General features: G+C 48.7%; 2 protein-coding genes across 2 annotated transcripts in view; one reads left to right on the plus strand and one right to left on the minus strand.

Annotated features, from left to right (window-relative positions):
- The window catches only part of Pex14 (peroxisomal biogenesis factor 14), a 139,693-nt gene extending 138,200 nt beyond the window's left edge, over positions 1-1,493 (minus strand). The window contains exon 1 of the mRNA XM_052178166.1: positions 1,410-1,493. Coding sequence (XP_052034126.1) covers positions 1,410-1,445 — 36 coding nt within the window. The 5' untranslated portion in view covers positions 1,446-1,493. The remainder of the gene's footprint in view (positions 1-1,409) is intronic.
- A 5,217-nt stretch (positions 1,494-6,710) lies between these two features.
- On the plus strand, positions 6,711-18,983 carry Dffa (DNA fragmentation factor subunit alpha). Its single transcript, XM_052178167.1, has 6 exons — positions 6,711-6,942; positions 8,495-8,656; positions 10,151-10,293; positions 15,900-16,089; positions 16,256-16,407; positions 17,500-18,983. The coding sequence occupies exons 1-6, from the start codon at positions 6,807-6,809 to the stop codon at positions 17,710-17,712; spliced, it is 996 nt and encodes a 331-aa protein (XP_052034127.1). The 5' UTR covers positions 6,711-6,806; the 3' UTR covers positions 17,713-18,983.
- Positions 18,984-19,555: the final 572 nt, after the last annotated feature.

Consider the following 19,555-nt stretch of genomic DNA (forward strand, 5'->3'; position numbering starts at 1 on the left):
GTTCCTAATTGTTTCCGATGCCTCACAGCACACACCACTAACAGAGACTGATCTAAGTGTCCATCTCCTTTAAGTGTGACCCCCTAATTGACTTATCATGAGTAGAAGGACAGCAAGACTATTAAAGTTGTAGTCCTCTGCCTAGGAAGGAAGTGAAATATCGGTAAGTGGTTTAAAACTTTTAAGTGTGCTTCAAGAAGTTGACAGATGAATGATGAGCTTCCCAAGATAAAAATATTGTTCCTCCTAGGTCTATCCTAATTAAATTTAAACATAAGATAGCCAACTAGCAGAGACACTTCAGTGTGAGCTGAAATCAAGGCCCGGTGGTGCACGTGATTTAGGGCATGTCACAAAACCTTGCTACCCACTTGTGCAGTTTACTAAGAGAAGAGAGACTTAGATAATCAGCACCACTCTGGGGAAAAAGAAGGCTGAGCAGGGAAAGGCGTTTGCTGCCGGGCCTGAGGACCTGAGTTCCTTCTCTGAGATCCACATGGTGGACGGAGAACCGGGTCCTGCAAAGTTGTCCTCTGCCGTCCACCAGCACCGTGCTGCGCACATGTACACAAAAATAAACAAAAAAAATCAAAAGTAAACACAACTTGTCCTCCGCACGACAGCACACTGGCAGTAAAACCCTCTCCTCGTCCCACTCCGCCTTTGGATTAGAAGCCCCTTCTGAGGCCATATCATCACAACTTCCAGGCAGCAGCAGAAGCCCAAGCATCAACAGTGGCCCTCGCTGTCCCATAAGCGAAGCGGGATTTGGTTAAATCTGCAGGTGAAGAACTCGGGAGTCCTCGGCTAAGAAAACCAAACCCAGGCAAGCGAGGGATGGATCCTCAGCTAAAGGCTCGGTGGCGTCTGTTATTTAAAGTACGTCCCCTTTCCGCTAACGCACCGAGAGGGAAGGAGTCCTCGCAGGGACGCCCTAACTTGGTGAGGAAAGCCACAAGGTGAATGAAGACCAAGATGCTGGCACTTTAGGGGCCGAGGCCGTGGGAGCGGGAGTCGTCAGGCCCCTCCCCACAGGGGACAGCCGGGTACCAACGAGCCTTCCCCACCTCTCCTCCGGCAGGGCCCTCCATCTGTGTGCCGAGGACCCAACTGGAGCCCGCCACCCTTCCCGACAGAGTCCAGCGGGCTCCGAGGGGCCGCCGGGCGGCAAGCGGGGGCCTGAGACCCGGTTGAGCCCCCAAGCCCGGAATGTGGTGAGAAGAGGGGGTCACCGGAGGAGGAGCCGGGCGGGGAGGACCCGGAGAGGGGCGGGGCCCCGAGGAGAAACGAAGTCGGGGGGTCCTCGGCTTTAAGGAGTCAGGGTCGCCACCCCACTGCCAGCCGCGCGCCGAGCGCCGCTCCAGCCGCGACCCCTGGCAGTCGCGACGGGGCAGTCCCACTCCCCTCACCTGGTTCGGCTGCTCTGCCTGCTCCGAGGACGCCATCTTTCTCAGGTCAGACTAATCGACCGCCGCTGGCCCAAGTTTCTCCCAAGAGCGCTTGCACGAGTTCTCCAGACAAGACCAAAGTAGAAGGACCTGAGCCTGTCGATGGGGGCGGGCTCCGGGCAGAAAGGGTTGAGCCTGGTGTCCCGGTCACCTTGCAAGTCTACAGGAAAATCCATAGTCCAAAATCTTTTTTTTTTTTTTAAATAGAATTCTTTTGTTGTTGTTGTTTTACATGTTAATATATAAACGCTGTGGTTTAGTAATATCTACCCCTAACTTCCTCCCCCCCCCACTCTCCCCACATCACGCACCAGGTTCACTGTCTTTTTAAAATAAATGTACGTTTGTATGTTTAGTCCTTTGTTTTTGTTTTCTAGACAAGGCCTCACGTAGTTCAGTGCAGCCTCAAACTTTCTATGTAGACCGAGATGAACTTCTGATCCTCCTGCCTCCACCTCACCGTGCGCTCCACGCACATTTTTATTCTTGAAGTAAATCTCTCCCCATTCTCACAGCCCCATGGACACATTTAGGGACTACTTATTTACTAAATACATGAAAACGTAAGCTAAAATTTAGCCATTCAGTACACTATTATTCATTAAGTGCCTACTGTTTCTCAGAGGCGTTCAAAGCCCCAACCCTCCGCAACTCACTTTTAAGAAGCCCATGTGCACAATAGTGCTTTCTCAGGCTGCCTCTCCTAATGCCCATGCTTAATCTATATTAGAACGGACTCTTAACATGGGGTTGTAGCTTAGTTGGTAAAGCATGCATAAAAAACTGGGCTCCCACACCATAAATACCTGGTATAGTGGTGCACACCTGTGATCACAGCACATGGGCTATATCTATTGGTTCGAGGCCAATCTAGACTACATGAGGGTCTGGGTTTTTTTCCTTTTCTTTTTCTTTTCTTTTCTTTCTTTCTTTCTTTTTTTTTTTTTTTAAGATTAAACCATCAGCCGGGCGGTGGTGGCGCATGCCTGTAATCCCAGCACTTTGGGAGGCAGAGGCAGGCATATTTCTGAGTTCGAGGCCAGCCTGGTCTACAGAGTGAGCTCCAGGACAGCCAGGACTATACAGAGAAACCCTGTCTCAAAAACAAAACAAAACAAAACAAAACAAAAAAAAAGATTAAACCATCAACCACATGGTTCCAGCCAAAAATGTGGCAGAGGAATGCCTTGTCGGGCATCAGTGGAAGGAGTGGTCCTTGGTCAGGTGAAGGCTCAATAGATGCCCCAACAAAGGGTATCAGGGTGGGGGGTGGGGGTGGAGGGTGGGAGTGGGTCGGGTAGAGGGGCATATACTTGGAGGCAGGGGGTGGGAGGAGGCGTCAGGGGTTTTCAGGGAGAGGGGAAAATGGGGAAAGGTTTTAGCATTTGAAATGTAAATGAAGATTATATTTTTTAAAAAAAAATTGGAGCACCCAACCTTTGCTCCCAAGCACAAACAGACACACACTTGCAGCATTTAAGAACTGGGACATTTGTGGAGAGAAGATTGGTCTGTGAACCATCATTATGGTAACTGAATTGTTACATCTGTTGCTTTAGTTTTTTGAGACAGAATCTCACTGTGTAGCCCAAACTGGCTCAAACTCAAGATTCCCCACTTCTGCCTCCACAGTTCTGGGATTTTAAGTGTACCACTATGGTCTCCTCTTTGACCTTAATCAATATCACCACCCAACCACTACCTTTGTCACGATTTTGTAAGTACATGATGCTGGGCCCTTGTTTTATAAGCAAGTGCTCTACCACCGAGCCACACCCCCAATCCTAATTCTTTGCATGTTAAACACTAGTTTTTCTGGAGGAATAAAAACAACAACAATGTACTGGCTGGTTTTGTGTGTCAACTTGACACTGGCTGGAGTTATCACAGAGACAGGAGCTTCAGTTGGGGAAGTGCCCCCATGAGATCCAACTGTGGGGCATTTCCTCAATTAGTGATCAAGGGGGGAGGTCCCCTTGTGGGTGGTACCACCTCTGGGCTGGTGTTCTTGGGTTCTATAAGAGAGCAGGCTGAGCAAGCCAGGGGAAGCAAGCCAGTAAGGAACATCTCTCCATGGCCTCTGCATCTGCTCCTGCTTCCTGACCTGCTTGAGTTCCAGTCCTGACTTCCTTTAGTGATGAACAGCAATGTGGAAGTGTAAGCTGAATAAACCCTTTCTCCCCAACTTGCTTCTTGGTCATGATGTTTGTGCAGGAATAGAAACCCTGACTAAGACAAACAACAACAACAAAACAGACTTGTATTGCAGCCAAGAGGAATATGTTGCTAAGCCATGTCTGGACATTCCAAGGAGCTCTGTGATTCATGTTTCCCTTTATTTCTGACTCAAGATCTTATCATTCCATCTTGCCAGAGGACAGATTTTCTTAATTTCCATCTCGATTTATTTTCAATTCTGTAATCGGGCACCTTTCCGTTCTATAAAATGCTGTTGAGTGTTCCCACTGAGCAGAATGGAAAAGGTTGATCTACAGAAAAAGTACAAAAAAAAAGAGGATTTTTTTCTTCACCTCAAATTTACTTTCTTTATAAATCAAAGACAAGGAGATATAACAATAGAAAAATAACCGGTTAGACCACATTGGGTCACTTCGGGTTACCTTTTTGTGTAAGAATTAAGGCAGAGGGAACTTCATGGTCAGACAGAGTGAGCCTGTTTGAGAAATCTGCCTATCTCTAATCTTGATTTCTGGGAGGTCTAGATAGTTTATTCTTTTTTTTTTTTTTTTTTTTTTTTTTTGGTTTTTTTTTCGAGACAGGATTTCTCTGTGTAGCCCTGGCTGTCCTGGAACTCACTCTGTAGACCAGGATGGCCTCGAACTCAGAAATCTGCCTGCCTCTGCCTCCCAGAGTGCTGGGATTACAGGCGTGAGCCACCACCGCCCGGTTTAGATAGTTTATTCTTAATCCAGTCACATGCAATCTTAGCATGGATGCCTTTTGCCCACAATACCAGGACCCAAAGTCTTGTTCAGGCTAGCAAGTGTTCTAGCATGTATCTACCCCACTCTGTATTTTTATTTTTAGCCCAATTTGTTGGTGTCTAAAACAACTACTTAGTCTGCAGCAATGCCCTCCCGTGACTGCTGTTTGACAGCCTTCTTGTGTAGTTGAGGAGAGATGGCCGACAGACTGCTCACTCATCAGTTGAGCACTAGCTGCTCTCGCAGAGAAGCCTGCGTCTGGTCCACACCACCCACATGGTGGCTCCGAGCTTTCCAGAACATGCCTTCTCCTGATCTCAGCAGCAGGCAACAGGCAAATGTGCAGTACACAAAGATATATGTAAAAAAAAATCATACACATAAGATAAATATTTAAAAATGTTTCTCTGATGTGGCTTTATTGCATTTTTGGCAAGACTGAAAATTAATGTTCTATGTTGAAAACTGACTCCCTTCAAAATATTTTTAAGGGTGTGGTATCTTACATATACAGTTAGGATAGAAAGACCTGGAAAAGGCTTGCACCCCTCTCGGATCTGCTTAGCAGTTCTTGACAATTGAGAATCAAAAACAAAAAACAAAAAAAACAAAAACAAAACCCAAATAATAAAAACCACTGTTCAGTTTGCCTGTATGGAGACAATCACACAATTTCTGAGCAATATCTATTGAAACAGGTATTGAACTGCCCTGATTTATTTATTTAGTTAGTTATTAATTAATTTTGGTTTTTGAGACACAGTTTCTTTGTGTAGCCCTGACTGCCCTGGAACTAGCTCTGCAGACCAGGCTGGCCTTGAACTCACAGAGATCCACCTGACTCTGCCTCCCAAGAGCTAGGATTAAAGGTGTTCACCACCATGCTGAGTTGCAAAAATAAAATTTTAAGAAACATAAGTAAGCCAGCTATTTTTAAAACTTAATAATAATTTCATAGCAATTGTGTGTGTGTGTGTATGTGTGTGCTTACACACATGCACGCATGCAAATGTCACATTGTGCTTTTGGAGATCAGAGGACAACTTTTGGAAATCTGTTTTTCTACCAAGCTGGGTTCTAGGATTGATCTCAGGCTGTAAGGCTTGGCCGCAAGCACCTTTACCCACTAAGCTCTCTTGCCAGCCATTTAATTTAATGTAAAACGTTTACTTAATATTTCAACTTGCTTGCAAATCATATCCTTTAAACAATGTCACTTCAAAAGCCACAAAATCAGTGCTTGAATCAAGCCTGAAGTGCTTGCTCAGCATGCGTAAGGCCTGGGGTTAGGTCCCTAACACCAAAAAACTAAAAGCTACAACATCAGCCTGACAGTGGTATGTGCCTGTAGTTCTAGCTACTTAGGAAGCTGAGACAGGAGAATAATGAAGCCAGGAGATTTGTCATTCTACTTCCTAAGTAGCTAGAATGACAAGGCTTCTTTGGGCAACTTAGCAAGACCCTGTTAAAATAAAACAACAACAATAATATAATAATAATACTGGTAATATATCTCTGTGATAACGTATTTAAAGTATTCGGCCAGCATGTGTAAGGCCTGTTTTAGCAAGCAAAGAAAAACAAAGAATATATATCAGACACAATCCCTCCCATAGCTCTTAAATTTATCACGTACATGTATATATGCATATATATACAGGAGATTTTCTCTTTTATGTAGCTCTGGCCGTGAAGAAAAGCTGCCTTGGAACTCACAAAGATCCTCCTGCCTCTGCCTCCTGAGGATTAAAGGCCTGAGCCACAACACCCAGCTCAATGGCAACTCTTTTTTTTTTTTTTTAAGATTTATTTATTTATTATATGTAAGTACACTGTAGCTGTCTTCAGACACCAGAAGAGGGTGTCAGATCTCTTTACAGATGGTTGTGAGCCACCATGTGGGTGCTGGGATTTGAACTCATGACCTTCGGAAAAGCAGTCAGTGCTCTTACCCACTGAGCCATCTCTCCAGCCCCAATGGCAACTCTTAAAACATGAAAACGTGGCTGTCAATGTCGTGGAGAACTATGCTTACCATACATGAGACCCTGGGTTCCATCATACAGTGTTTTAAAGAAGAGAAGAAAAAGAAGTTGGGGGGAGGGGCGGTTGGCAAGATAGGGCAGGAAAAAGAAAAGAACAGGAAAAAAAAAAAATCACCAACCACGACCCCTTTCCTAACCTGAATACCCCGCCCCTGGCTTTGAACCAAGAAACTACAACTCCCACTGTGCTCTGGAACACCTGTGATTAGCCACTACGAGAACTACATCTCCCGGCGTGCCTTGGTCTCGCGTAACTTGCTGAGAGAACTACATCTCCCGTCAGGCCGCGGAAGGAAGGTTGTCAAAGCTTAGGGAAGCAGCTCTGGGCTGCCTGGGATTTCCCAGAGTCGCCAGGTCCCACTTTGAGGATGGAGCGGTCGCGGGGAGCCAGCGCCCCGGACCCGGACGATGTCCGGCCTCTAAAACCGTGTCTGCTACGCCGCAATCACAGTCGTGATCAGCACGGCGTGGCAGCCTCCAGTCTGGAGGAGCTGAGGAACAAAGGTTGGCTGCTGAGGGGACCGGGCAGGGTCGGGAAGGTGACCCCAGAGCCTGGGGACTGCAGCGGCCCACGTGGGTCCAGCGACTGACAGATTCCTGGCGTTTTTACTTCTCTACACTGAGAGGCGCGTGAAGGGGACGGGAAACTGCAGATCCAGGCTTACTGACCTGATTTTGGACCAACAGAGTCCAGCGTATTCTGTCCACTCTGTCGCAAAGGCGATACTGGGGCTCCCCGGCGAGGTGGGAATGGGTGTCCGCAGCCAGTACCTTCACCATTAAATGGGAGCTGCCAATGCCTGGTCCTTAGAGTCCAAACGAGGAACGTGGGCCAGGCTCTGAACCTGACTATACCTTGCACTTAATCATCTCTGGACCCTTAGTTTTCAGAGCAGTGTAGTGGGTGTGTTTCCAGCCTTGCCTCAAAGGATTCTTGGGACTCTCAAGTGAGATGGTCTGTTATTAGCCCGTAGCAACAAATGAGGTACCCAAAGAAGTTCTGCAGGTTTGTCATGTCAGCTAGCTCTAGGCACTGGGCACTTATTCATAGTCTATGCAGGGTGTGCAGCGCTTCCTGAGAACTAGCTCCTGAGACCCAGGAGCAAGGTTTGATCCGGTGACAGGGATTCTGTCACGCCAAGGTTTGCACCCCAGCACAAGGTTAGTTCAGCTTTAGTGCCAGTTGCATTGACTGGGTGTCCTTGGCCCAGAGGCTTCTGTTCTCTGCAGCTGAGCCTATAGGAGGCTGACGGGCTGTTCTATTTTGGGTGATGACAGCCTTATGGAAAGCCTCTTGCCTGGCAGTCATATAAATGAAAAGACACTGAGTCAGGGTTTTGCCGATACTCTATTTTCCTTCAGTCTAGAAGAACTGCCAAAGAAGATAGCTACAAAGAGAAGAAACCACCTTCCTTTGGTTTTCTGACATTTGATATGTAGAATTTAAGATTGCCACCGAATAAGTGAGCAGGGACAGCATTACACGTCCATAGCAAGCAGAGCAGCCTCTGGTTGGATGCTTTTTTGTGTAGACGTAGACTCAGATGCCTCTTATGTTAGGACGCTGGAAAGATGGTTCAGCTGCTAAAAACCACTCGTGACCCTTGCAGAGGAATCTGGACTCAGTTCTCAGTACCCACGTGGTGGCTCAGAACCTTCTGTAACTCCAGTTCCAGGGGATCCAGCTCCCTCTTCTGGCCTCCGTGGGTGGGCACAGTGCATGTGTGTAGTGCACACACATACCTTCAGAAAAAAGAATCCACTCATCCATAGAAAATCTAAACAAACAAAAAAGTTTAGTCTTAACTGTTCCATTTGCGGTGGGATTTTGTATAAGTGCCTTGATCTCTCAGAGCTTGGGTTCATTGTCTGTAATTGGGAATAGTAATAGTAACTCCTTTATAGCATCCGTTGTTTTACCGGAAACGCAGTTAGAACAGTACCAGGCACACGATGAGTCACATACTCGGGCATACCAGAGAGTACTAAGACAGATATCATTCCCTTAAGGACGGGAATATTTTCAGTCTGGCAAATATTTTCTTCTTCTCCTCAGCCTGTGAACTACTGGCCATCGATGAGTCCCTGACACCGATCACCCTGGTCCTGGCAGAGGACGGGACGATAGTGGACGACGATGACTATTTCCTATGCCTCCCTTCCAATACCAAGTTTGTGGCGTTGGCCTGCAATGAGAAGTGGATATATAATGACTCGGGTAAGAAACGTAGGCTGTGGCCTGGAGAGATAGCTCAGGGGTTACAAGCACTGACCGCTCTTCCGAAGGTCCTGAGTTCAAATCCCAGCAACCACATGGTGGCTCACAACCATCTGTAATGAGATCTGATGCCCTCTTCTGGTGTGTCCAAAAGACAGCTACAGTGTACTTGCATATAATAATAAATCTTTAAAAAAAAAAAAAAGAAAAAGAAAAGAAACAGGCTGTGTAACCAAGAGCCGTCCCGGCTCGCTGGCCAGTGGTGGCTGTTTCTCTGGCTGGCTAAGCACTTACACAGCAAATGTTACCTGAGCACCTCCTTGTGCCAGGCAAGGTGCTGAGGCCTGGGGATGAGGGAACAATGAGACACCCCACGCAGACCCATTGCAACTGAAACCCAGCGTGTCAAGGAAACTGGGGGTACGAGTCTCGCCTCGGCCGTTTCTAGCCAAGGGACTGGGCAAACTACACAGCCTGCTGAATCCTTATGAGATAATGATTACGGTGTCTGCCCCAACTGTGATGACCAAGAATGGCTCGGACAGTGTCCAAGGCATCGTATTAGTGACCAATCTTATCTGGCGCACAGAAAGGTCCCAGCAGAGGTTAGGGCCGCCATCATCTTTTCTTTTTTTTTTTTTTTAAACTTTTTTTTTTTTAAGACAGGGTTTCTCTGTGTAGCCCTGGCTGTCCTGGAACTCACTCTGTAGACCAGGCTGGCCTCGAACTCAGAAATCCGCCTGCCTCTGCCTCCCAAATGCTGGGATTAAAGGCATGCGCCACCACCTCCCAGCTCCAAGAAATATCTTTTCAAAGACTACTGCTACTGATCCAGGCCATCAGCCTTCCACCTTTACCAACCACCTGAAAGCTCTAATGAAAGAAAGGCTTGCCCCCACCCCTCCCCCCACCACCGGGGAGACGGGGTGGGGGGGGTGATCCCAGCATTTAGGAAGTCCTAGGCTAGCCTCAACTACATAGTAAATTCAAGTCTAGTGTATGCTCCTTGAAACTCTAACTCCTCCTCGTCTTCCCTCTCTTCAACCCCACCCCTACCCCACCCAAGCACAGAGATTATCAAAAGACTGGTGTGGTGGAACCCTTGGCCCATACTTTAGGGTTAAGTGGCTGTTGCTTCCTCTTTTGCCTTTTCAGACAAGGCCTTACTCTGTAGATCAGGCTGGTCTTTGACTTGCTGCAATCCTCCTGCCTCAGCCTTCAGAGGGCTAGGATTAAAGATGTTAGGCACCACACTTAGTGTAAATAATACAGCACCATTTCAAACAGAAATAAATTGAAAGCAGAGGAGGGGACTGAGCCTGAGGTGGGGATTAACTGTCCTGTAAATCACTGAGGAAAGGTCCCTCTCCCTCCCCACTCTACCCCTCCTCTGTTACATCCAGGGTGGTCGGTTGAAGGGCGTACACATTCCCCACAGTGCTGTGTGTTGGATCCCTGGAGTGACTGACCTGACCAGCGTTCTCTCTGTGTCAGATGGAGGGACGGCTTGGGTTTCTCAAGAGTCCTTTGAGGCGGATCAGCTGGACAGCGGGGCAGGGGTGAAGTGGAAGAATGTGGCCAGGCAGCTGAAAGAGGATCTGTCCAGCATCGTCCTGCTCTCGGAAGAGGACCTCCAGGTGAGCCTCCACAGCCCACGGCCCTCAGCAGCCTCACTGCCCAGACCCTCAGGGTCTATGCCCCCAGCGCCCCTAGGAATTCCATTGTTTTATTGTCTGCTAATTGTCCATTTATTTGGGATTTCTTTTAAAGATCTTTTAAGATGTTTGTTTGTTTCTCTCTCTATGTAGACCAGGCTGTCCTGGAACTCACTCTGTAGACCAGGCTGGCCTTAGACTCACAAAGATCCACCTAATTCTGCCTCATAAGTACTGGATCTAAAGGTGTGCTCCACCACACGGGGCTAAGATTTATTTTTATGTATATGTGTGTGTGTATCTGTGGATGTCCACAGCACCCAGAAAGGGCGTTGGAGCTTGTGGAGTTGGAGTTACAGGTGTCTGTGAGCTGCTGACGTGGGCGCTGGGAACCAGCCTCCACTTGTCTGAAAAAGGAGCATGCATGCTTAAGCACTAAGCCCTGTTTTGGTTTTCTGAGGTGGGCGGGGTCACCTGTAGCCCAGGCTGACTCCACCTCCTCTACTGCCAAGGTGCTGGGGTTGCAGGGTGGACCAGTCCACTCTGTTGTCTTCTGGGTTGATTTATTTAGTGCTAGGGACCGAGCATGCTGAGCCCTGATTCGTCTAGCCATTTACCTCCAGTACGTCTTAATTCGTAAATGTCTTCCCCCTAGAACCTTCATTCTGTGGAGGGAGACCAGGCTGGCCTTGGAACTCAGAGATCTGCCTATCTCGCCTCCCTAGTGCTGGGGTTAAAGGCGTGTGCTACCACTGCCCTGCAGAAATAATCTTTTAAAACAATCTGTTATTTTTGTATGTATGCTGTTTTGTCTGTGTTTGTCTGTGCACCACTCTCATGCCTGATGCCCACAGAGGGTGAAGAAGGTGCTCCACCCCCTAGAACTGGAATGGCAGGCAGTTGTGACCGGCCACGTGGGCGCCCAGGAACTTAGCTTGGGTCTTCTGCAAGAGCAGCAAGTGCCCTTAGCCTCTGAGCTGGGTCTCTGAGTGTGAGAGTCCAGAGTGTGACTTTTAAGATGCAAATGCCCAGGACTCACCCTAGACTGTGTGGATTGGGAAGTAATAAGGAAGTGACTCTCTGGGAAGTGATAAGGAAGTGACTCTCTGGGAAGTGATAAGGAAGTGACTCTCTGGCTACTTTTTTGTTTTTGTTTTTTTGGGTTTTTTGGTTTTTTGGATTTGGTTTTTTCGAGACAGGGTTTCTCTGTATAGCCCAGGCTGTCCTGGAATTCACTCTGTAGACCAGACTGGCCTCAAACTCAGAAATCCGCCTGCCTCTACCTCCCAAGTGATGGGATTAAAGGCGGGCGCCACCACTGCCTGGCCTCTGGTTACTTTTTAACTTACATATTTATTTTGAGTAAGTGAGATAAAGAATAAAAAGATAAACGGTGCACACCTTGAATCCTAGCACTCAAGAGGTAGGGGCAGGAGGATCTCCGTGAGTCTGAGACTAGCCTGGTCTACTAAGAGAGTTCCAGGCCGGAGAGATGGCTCAGCGGTTAAAAGTTAAGACTGCTCTTCCAGAGGTCCTGAGTCCAATTCCCAGCAACCACATGGTGGCTCACAACCATCTGAAATGGGATCTGATGCCCTCTTCTGGTGTGTCTGAAGACAGCTACAGTGTACTGATATAAATAAATCTTTAAAAAAAAGAAGTAGTACTTTTTAAAATTGGAAAACAAGAGAAAGAAAGAGAGTTCCAGGATAGCTAGGGTACACTGCCGTCTAGATCAACAGAAATGAGTATGGACCGTTATTTGCCCATAAAAAGGAATGGGAACTCAGGGCTGGGGACAGTAAGCGCAGCCCCTGAGCCCAGTTCTCAGAACTCCTGTAAAAAGCCAGGCTGATGGTGCAGATTTGTAATCCCAGCTGTGGGGAGACTGACAGTGTGGCCCTGGGGCTCAGTGACCAGCCAGCCTCACCTGACTAGTGAATGTTGTGTGTCTGGGAGATACAACAAAAAGGGACTGGCACCGGAGGAATGATAGTTGAGGTGCTCCTCCGGCCTCCACGCGAGTGTGAACACAGAAACACACACACACACACACACACACACACACGACACGGAATGGTCTTGCCACATGGTGCAGCATCAGTGAATCTGGTTTTAATTTGGTATTCTGTGTGTGGGGTGGATGGGGTGACTTGCTTCTCAAGAGAGAGAGAGAGAGTGTGTGTGTGTGTGTGTATAAGGAGGGGGACGACTTAGGGACTGAGTTCTCTCCTTCCACCTTCTTGTGGGGTCTGGGTAACGCAGGTCATCAGGTGTGCTCACCAAGCCCTTCCCCCTCTGAGCCTTCTCACCACCCAGCCTCAGTGAATCTTAAAAGCAGTGTAGTAACTGAAAGGAACCAGACAATAGACACACAATTATGATTGTGCTACTCAAAAATGTTTACTTACTTTTCCATTTTTTATGTCGATTGTTTTCACTGGGACAAAGGTCTAGCTTTGTAGCCCTGGCTGGCATAAGTCTTATTACGTAGTTCAGGTTGGCCTTAAACTTGGAATAATCTTGCTGCTTCCCACCTCCCAAGTGCTGGAAACAGATGTTCATCAGCACATCTGGCTCTGTGATTACATTTATACAGATGTGCTAGGATTTATAATACAATGGAGAGAGAAAGCAGACTAAGACAAGAGGATCGTCAGTATGTGGCCAGCCTGGGCTACCTAGTAAAGACCCTGACTCAAAAACAATAAACAAAGACACAGCTACACGATTGTGTGGGCTAGGACAGGTCGTAGTTGCTAATGAGCTTGGTTTCAGACAGTAATTGTTTTTATCAGTGCTGGGATGGGGTACATACACACTTCATCACTGAGCTAGACTATCAGCAGTGGGGAATTGCTGAGGCTGGGCTATAGCAGTGGAATATGCTGGAACTCCCCGATTGGAGTATCGTACGGACACTCTGGGAAAGCGCTACCTTTTCCCTCCCTGGAGACAGCTGACCTGTCAGTTTCTCTCCAAGATATTCTGACTACAAACAAGTGTCCCTGTTTGCTTTTGCTTGTTTGTTTGTTTGTTTGTTTGTTTCGAGAGGGTTTCTCTGCCTAGCCCTGGCTGTCCTGGAACTTGCTCTATAGACCAGGCTGGCCTCAAACTCACAGAGATCCACCTGCCTCTGCCCCCCAAGTGCTGGGATTACAGATGTGCACCACCACGCCCGGCATTATTTATCTTTAAATAATATATTTTTTTAAAGATTTATTTATTATATGTAAGTACACTGTAGCTGTCTTCAGACACACCAGAAGAGGGCGTCAGATCTCATTACAGATGGTTGTGAGCCACCATGTGGTTGCTGGGAATTGAACTCAGGACCTCCAGAAGAGCAGTCAGTGCTCTTAACCCCTGAGCCATCTCTCCATCCCAGTTGTAGACTTAAGAGAATCCTGTCTAAACCTACTCTTTTTAAAAGGATTTTACTTTACATATATGAGTGTTTTGCCTGCATACATTTATGTGCACATGCAACTGCCTGTCAGATCCCCTGAACTGGGGTTACAGATTTTGTGAGTCACTATGTGCGTACTAAGAATTAAACGTGGGTCTTCTCCAACAAGTGCCCTTCGCCACTGAGCCATTTCTCAAGGCTATAAACCTACATTTAATCAAGTGTTATATATATATTAAAAACAACAACAACAACAAACTGAGCCTACTGAAAACTAACCTTCTGGTAAATTTAGAATATACAGCCAACATCTGTCATCCTTCACAGACTGAACACGCCACGTCAAAGCTCAGCATAGGTTACAGTTTAAAACGTGATCCTGGGCTGGAGAGACGGCTCAGACTGTAGCACAGACCCGCCCACCTGAGTTCAGATCTCCAGGCCGTCCTCTCATCTCCACACATGTAACGGGAATAGATAAGGCATATATTTTAAGAAACAGGGCCAGCAGCATGGCTTAGTGACTGAAGAATTGCCAGTGAGCCCACGTGGTGGAGACTCAGTTCTCAGTCGCCTGCCTTCTGCTCCCACACCCTGATGCTACATACTCACCTTGGCGTCTTTATGCCCACACTCACATACACCACAAACACAGTAATAATATTTTTAAAATTTTTTATATTGGCTCATTATGAAAATGATCAGTTGCCTTCTTTAGTGTTTTTGTTGGATTTCTTCTCCTTTTTTTGGTAAGATTTAATATATGTGGGGTGTGTGTGTGTGTGTGTGTGTGTGTGTTTGTTGTGGGAGTGGTATGTGAGTCCAGGTTGCTGGTAGAGGCCAGAGGTGTGGATCCCCTGAAGCTAGAGTTACCGGAAGTTGTGAGCCGCCTTGCCTAAGTGCCGGGAACTGAACTCAGGTCCTCTGCAAGAGCAGAAAGTCCTCTTAACGCTGAGCCACCTCTCTAGCCCACGTGTGGTGTTGCCTTCTGCCTCTGTCGGCTGGAGAGGCAGCGCAAAGGGGAAGACAGTGCACAGGAACGGAGGATCCACAGCCTGTGTTTCCCATCGGGATCAGACACGGCCACATGCTGGACCGGAAGTGGAAAGTGAGGTCCCGGGCTAACGCTGTGGTTCCCAGTGTTCTCTCTGGGTACCCACGTGCACGCGGTGTATCACCTGGAGAGGAAGTCGGCGGCTGTGTGTGTGTGTGTGTGTGTGTGTGTGTGTGTGTGTGTGTGTGTGTGTTACAACAGGCACGAGGGGAAGGTGGAGCCCGAGATGAGCAGGGTCCAGTCCAGTCTGACTGGGAGCAAATGCCGAGTACCGGAGAGGTTGAGGAAGAGAAAAGCCTTCTGCTGGAGTCTTAGGCACAGTTCTTTTAAGTGAAGACCTTTAATGAGGCAGCTCTGGGGTGACCCTTGCTTGTTCGTAGCGCTTTGGGGGTGGGGGTGTGCATGTAAATGCATGCGCTTTATTCACTTTATTCGGGGTGACTGGGGATTATATACTCTTGGGGATGGAGCGTGAGACTATCCAGGAAGGGGAGGCCGTTGGCTGGAGGCTCTGGCTATGTAGATCCTCATTAGCATGGAGAAGAACTCTGGCCGCTCTCTGAGTGAGTGCCCACCCCCTGAGTGAGTGCCCACTCCCCGGTGTCATGGCCCCGTGTTCCAGAGCAGGTACAAGAAGCGGCTCCATTCCTGCCATCCGCACATCTCTGAGATTCCTGGGGTTTGAGCTCGCTCTCTGCCTCACCAGTTGGTACAGCCCACTGCCCTGCACCCACGTAGCTAAATTTCTAAATGGAGACTTTTTTTTTTTTGAATTTTTTTTTTTTTTTAAAGACAGGGTTTCTCTGTGTAGCCCTGGCTGTCCTGGAACTCACTCTGTAGACCAGGCTGGCCTCAAACTCAGAAATCCACCTGCCTCTGCCTCTGCCTCCCAAGTGCTGGGATTACAGGCGTGCGCCACCACTGCCCGGCTCTAAATGGAGACTTAATTTTGTTTTTAACTTGACACCAATACATCATTTCCCGGGTTTTCATACCGTGATTTGGGAAACGTCAAACATTTTTCTCTTAGAGTAACTTGAGGAAACGATGAGGCGGTTCTGAAATGGATGTGCTGGGGCACTCCAGCCTGCCTTGCGGTTTCTCAGAGCCCTTATCTGATGCCAGGCACTCATCGACACCCCGTGTGCAGAGCTGGCTCGGGAACTCTGCCAAAGCTGCGCTGCTGTCCAAGGGCTGCAGAGCACACTCCAGCAGGTGCTTGACCAGAGAGAGGAGGCCCGCCAGTCCAAGCAGCTCCTGGAACTCTATCTCCAGGCCCTGGAGAAAGAGGGCAATATCTTGTCCAACCAGAAAGGTAAGACTCCCACTGCAGCTGCTGGGCAGCAGCCTTGAGGGTGGGCCCTGTCTGCAGCGCAGCCCAGTTCCCCGTGGTGACAGTCCCTGGGAAGGACCTTCTCTCTCACCCACTGAGGTGGCCTGCCAGGCTGGGCACAACACTTACTGTCTGCTCTACATTGCAGAGTCCAACGCTGCCCTCAGTGAAGAGCTGGATGCAGTGGACACTGGCGTCAGCAGAGAGACGGCTCCAGAAGTGAGGCTCAGAAGCCAGATCCTTACCGCACTGAAGGAGAAGCCAGCCCCAGAGCTGAGTCTGTCTAGTCAGGATTTGGAGGTGGGCAAGAACTAGGGACACGGACAGCAGCGAGTGGCTTCCTTGCAAGGATAGATTGGAGGTACAGAGGCATGCATGCGGATTTCCTTCACCGCTGCGGGCAGACTCACAGCTGCCGACCTGCCTTTTAACACAGCCAGAGGGTGTGCGAACCTCTCACTTAACGTAAATCCAACTGGCTCTTTTGGGGTGGGAGGCAGGATCTAGTCTCTCTGTGTAGCCCTGGCTGTCCTGGAACTTGCTCTGTAGACCAGGCTGGCCTTGAACTCACAGAGATCAGCCTGCCTCTACCTCCTAAGTGCTAGGATTAAAGGTGTACGCCACCACTGATCAGCTCCAAATGACTTTTAAAAGAAAAGGGATGTACTTCCTCAGTCATTAGTCTCTTGTCCAAATTGAAAAAGACCTGTCCGGGAACTGTGGGGATAAAGAGTCACAGATACACAAGTACTCTGGGGCCAGTACAGTTGCACACAAAGGCAGACTTAAGGCTGGGGTGAAGATCAGCCCTGGGCCAACAGTCACAAGGCCCTGGGCCTGGTCCCCAACACATGGGAAATAAAAAAGGCAGGCTTCTGGGGCTATCTCAAGGGGGGAGCGCTAGTGATTTGACAAGGGACCCCATCAGTTCTCATCCCCATAGAGCAAGTACCTCCCCATTCTAGGTAGAAGAGAAGGAAATCATATTAACTTGAACTTAATCCAATTTCTACATTGCATGGGGGATTTTAAAAAGGTATGTAAATGTGTCATAAAAGGCCAGTCATAGCCAGGTGGTGGTGGCCCATGGCTTTAATCCCAGCACTCAGGAATCAGAGGCATGTGGAGTTCAAGGCCAGCATGGTCTACAGAATGAGTTCCAGGACAGCCAAGGCTATACAGAGAAATCCTGTGTCAAAAAGAAAGAAAGAACGGGAGGTGGGGGGAGGAAAGGAAGGGGAAAGAGAGGAGAGAAGAGGAGAGGAAGCCAGGCACATCCTAGTGCACTCCAGGCAGGCCTGGGCCACTGCACGGGTCCCTGTGTCTAAAAGAGAAGAGCGTCCCCGCGAGGGCGCAGAGCGGAGCTCTCAGTGGTTCTCATTCTTGCTGCAGTCGGTCTCCAAGGAGGACCCCAAAGCCCTGGCTGCGGCTCTGAGCTGGGACCTAAAGAAGGCAGAGACAGCCCGGCAGGCCTGTGCCGCGGAGCTCGCCCTGCGCCTGCAGCAGGTGCAGAGCTTGCATTCCCTCAGGAACCTTTCGGCGACGAGGAGCCCGCTGCCCGGGGAGCCTCAGAGTCCCAAGCGAGCCAAGCGCGACTTCTCATAGCCAAGCCTGAAGAAGACAAGCTTCGCAGAGGACCTCGGGTCTGCAGTCCAGAACCACCTCCTGCCCGCAGGGTGCCCGAAAGCGGCTCCAAGGCTGCGCATGCGCCCCTCGGCCTTTTAACATACTGGGATTTTAACATACTGTGCTCTTATCTGTAGGAGTGTTTCGCCTGCTTGTATGTCTGTACCTCGTGTCCATGAAGGCCAGGAGAGTGTCCGGTCCCTTGGAACCAGAGTTACCTTGCGGACAGCTCTCAGTAGCCACGCGTGCTGGGAATCCACTCCTGGGCGTTTGGAGGCGTGGCCCGTGCTCCTGGCCACCCACCGAGCCGTCTCTCCAGCCCCCGGGATGTGCTTAGCTGTGAGGCCTTAGGTTCCAAGCGAAAGTGCTAGTCAAGGGCAGTCAAGACCTGTCACGTACTCGGCCTTGACTTCTTTACGCTACAACTTGAACAAAAGAGCTTTAGACACCGGATGGCGGAGAAAAGGCGCCAAGAGCAGCGATCGATGGAGGCCAGGAACCTTCTGTGAATGAGTGCAGTTGCTTTTTGCTTAAAGGCACAGACTGCATCTGCGGAGCCCAGGGACAAGGAGTCTCACCCACCATCTCTATAGCTGACTCAGTGTTGCGAGGCTGTTACCACTGTGAAACTTCAGTCCCTTTTCTAATATGTTTTGCCAGCGGGGGGTAGACGGAGTCATTAAGCGAGTCCCGGGCTCTGCCACTCAGGTTTCTCTCTGCAGACCAGGGCACTTCTAGTTTTCCTCTGCTGTCTCTACTCAGAGTTCTACAACTTCTGCAATCTACAGTGCTGTCTGCTTTCAGGGAAAGGACGCCGAGTTACAGGTCACTTGACATTCACACATGCTGGAAGAAAATAGTGCTAGCAAGTCTCCAGCACTCTTACCTCTTCCTGTGTGTGTGTGTGTGTGTGCGCGCGCACACGCGCGCGCCTGCCTGCCTGTCTATGTCTGTGTGCCTGCGCGTGTGTTCTGGGTACCGGGGATTGAACTCGGGCTTCATTCATAGCCGCTGAGCACGTGCTCCCTAATGAACCACACCCAGCCTCACACTGACAAATGTAGCATTAAGTCTCAGGGTAAAGGTGGGGTGCACAGAACAGATAAAAAGAATTGTTTCCTTGCCTACAGTGGGAGTCAGGTCTGTCGGCAGCTTTTATGTCTAGTGCCTGACAGGTCCCGTTCCAAATGTTGGTATCAACAGCTCCTCCCACATCCTCAATCCTTAAATAAAAGCCGTGGTCGATCGTCCTCCTGCCGTTATTTGTTGAGAAACACTAATCCCTTCCGAGTATGACCATACCAAACACAGGGAAATACTTTCCAATAAAATAGCGTGTAGGTTACACTGTATGTGGCCAAACATGCCAACGCTGTCGGTGCTTGTGTCAGCATCAGCTTGCCTTGAGTTTGACACAGGCAGGCCGGCAGTCGCTGGAGAGCTCAGGAAATGTCAGGCAGCACAGAAGCATCAGCCTGGCAAAGAGATTTTCCCAGACAATGACGTTCTCAGCAGAGTATCACCTGTCCTTGGGTTACAAGTGTGTGTTTCTAGACATCCAGGATACAATCAAGCTAAAAATAACTTAAAATAATCCTAGCACTTGGGAGGCAGAGACAGGAGGATCTCTGAGTCTGAGGCCACACTTGTCTACATAGTGAACTACAGGTCAGCCAGGGTTACTGGGACACCCTGTCTTCAAATAAAAAAGAAAAATTTTAAATAGAATTAGGTTTCAAGCTAAATTGCTTTTGAATAGATGTTTTCGTTGGAGGTTACATTTATTCTCTTTGCCATGAACACAGATTCATGTCCCACAGTG

Source organism: Apodemus sylvaticus, chromosome 3 (assembly GCF_947179515.1).
Source record: "Apodemus sylvaticus chromosome 3, mApoSyl1.1, whole genome shotgun sequence".
Taxonomy (NCBI): Eukaryota; Metazoa; Chordata; class Mammalia; order Rodentia; family Muridae; genus Apodemus; species Apodemus sylvaticus.

Bases quoted from the DNA above. Each gene is read 5' to 3' on its own strand.
- Dffa (XM_052178167.1), top strand. From the start codon at position 6,807: ATGGAGCGGTCGCGGGGAGCCAGCGCCCCGGACCCGGACGATGTCCGG. The intron at 6,943-8,494 runs GTTGGCTGCTGA...TCTTCTCCTCAG, and splicing joins GGAGGAGCTGAGGAACAAAG to CCTGTGAACTACTGGCCATC. The intron at 8,657-10,150 runs GTAAGAAACGTA...TCTCTGTGTCAG, and splicing joins GTGGATATATAATGACTCGG to ATGGAGGGACGGCTTGGGTT.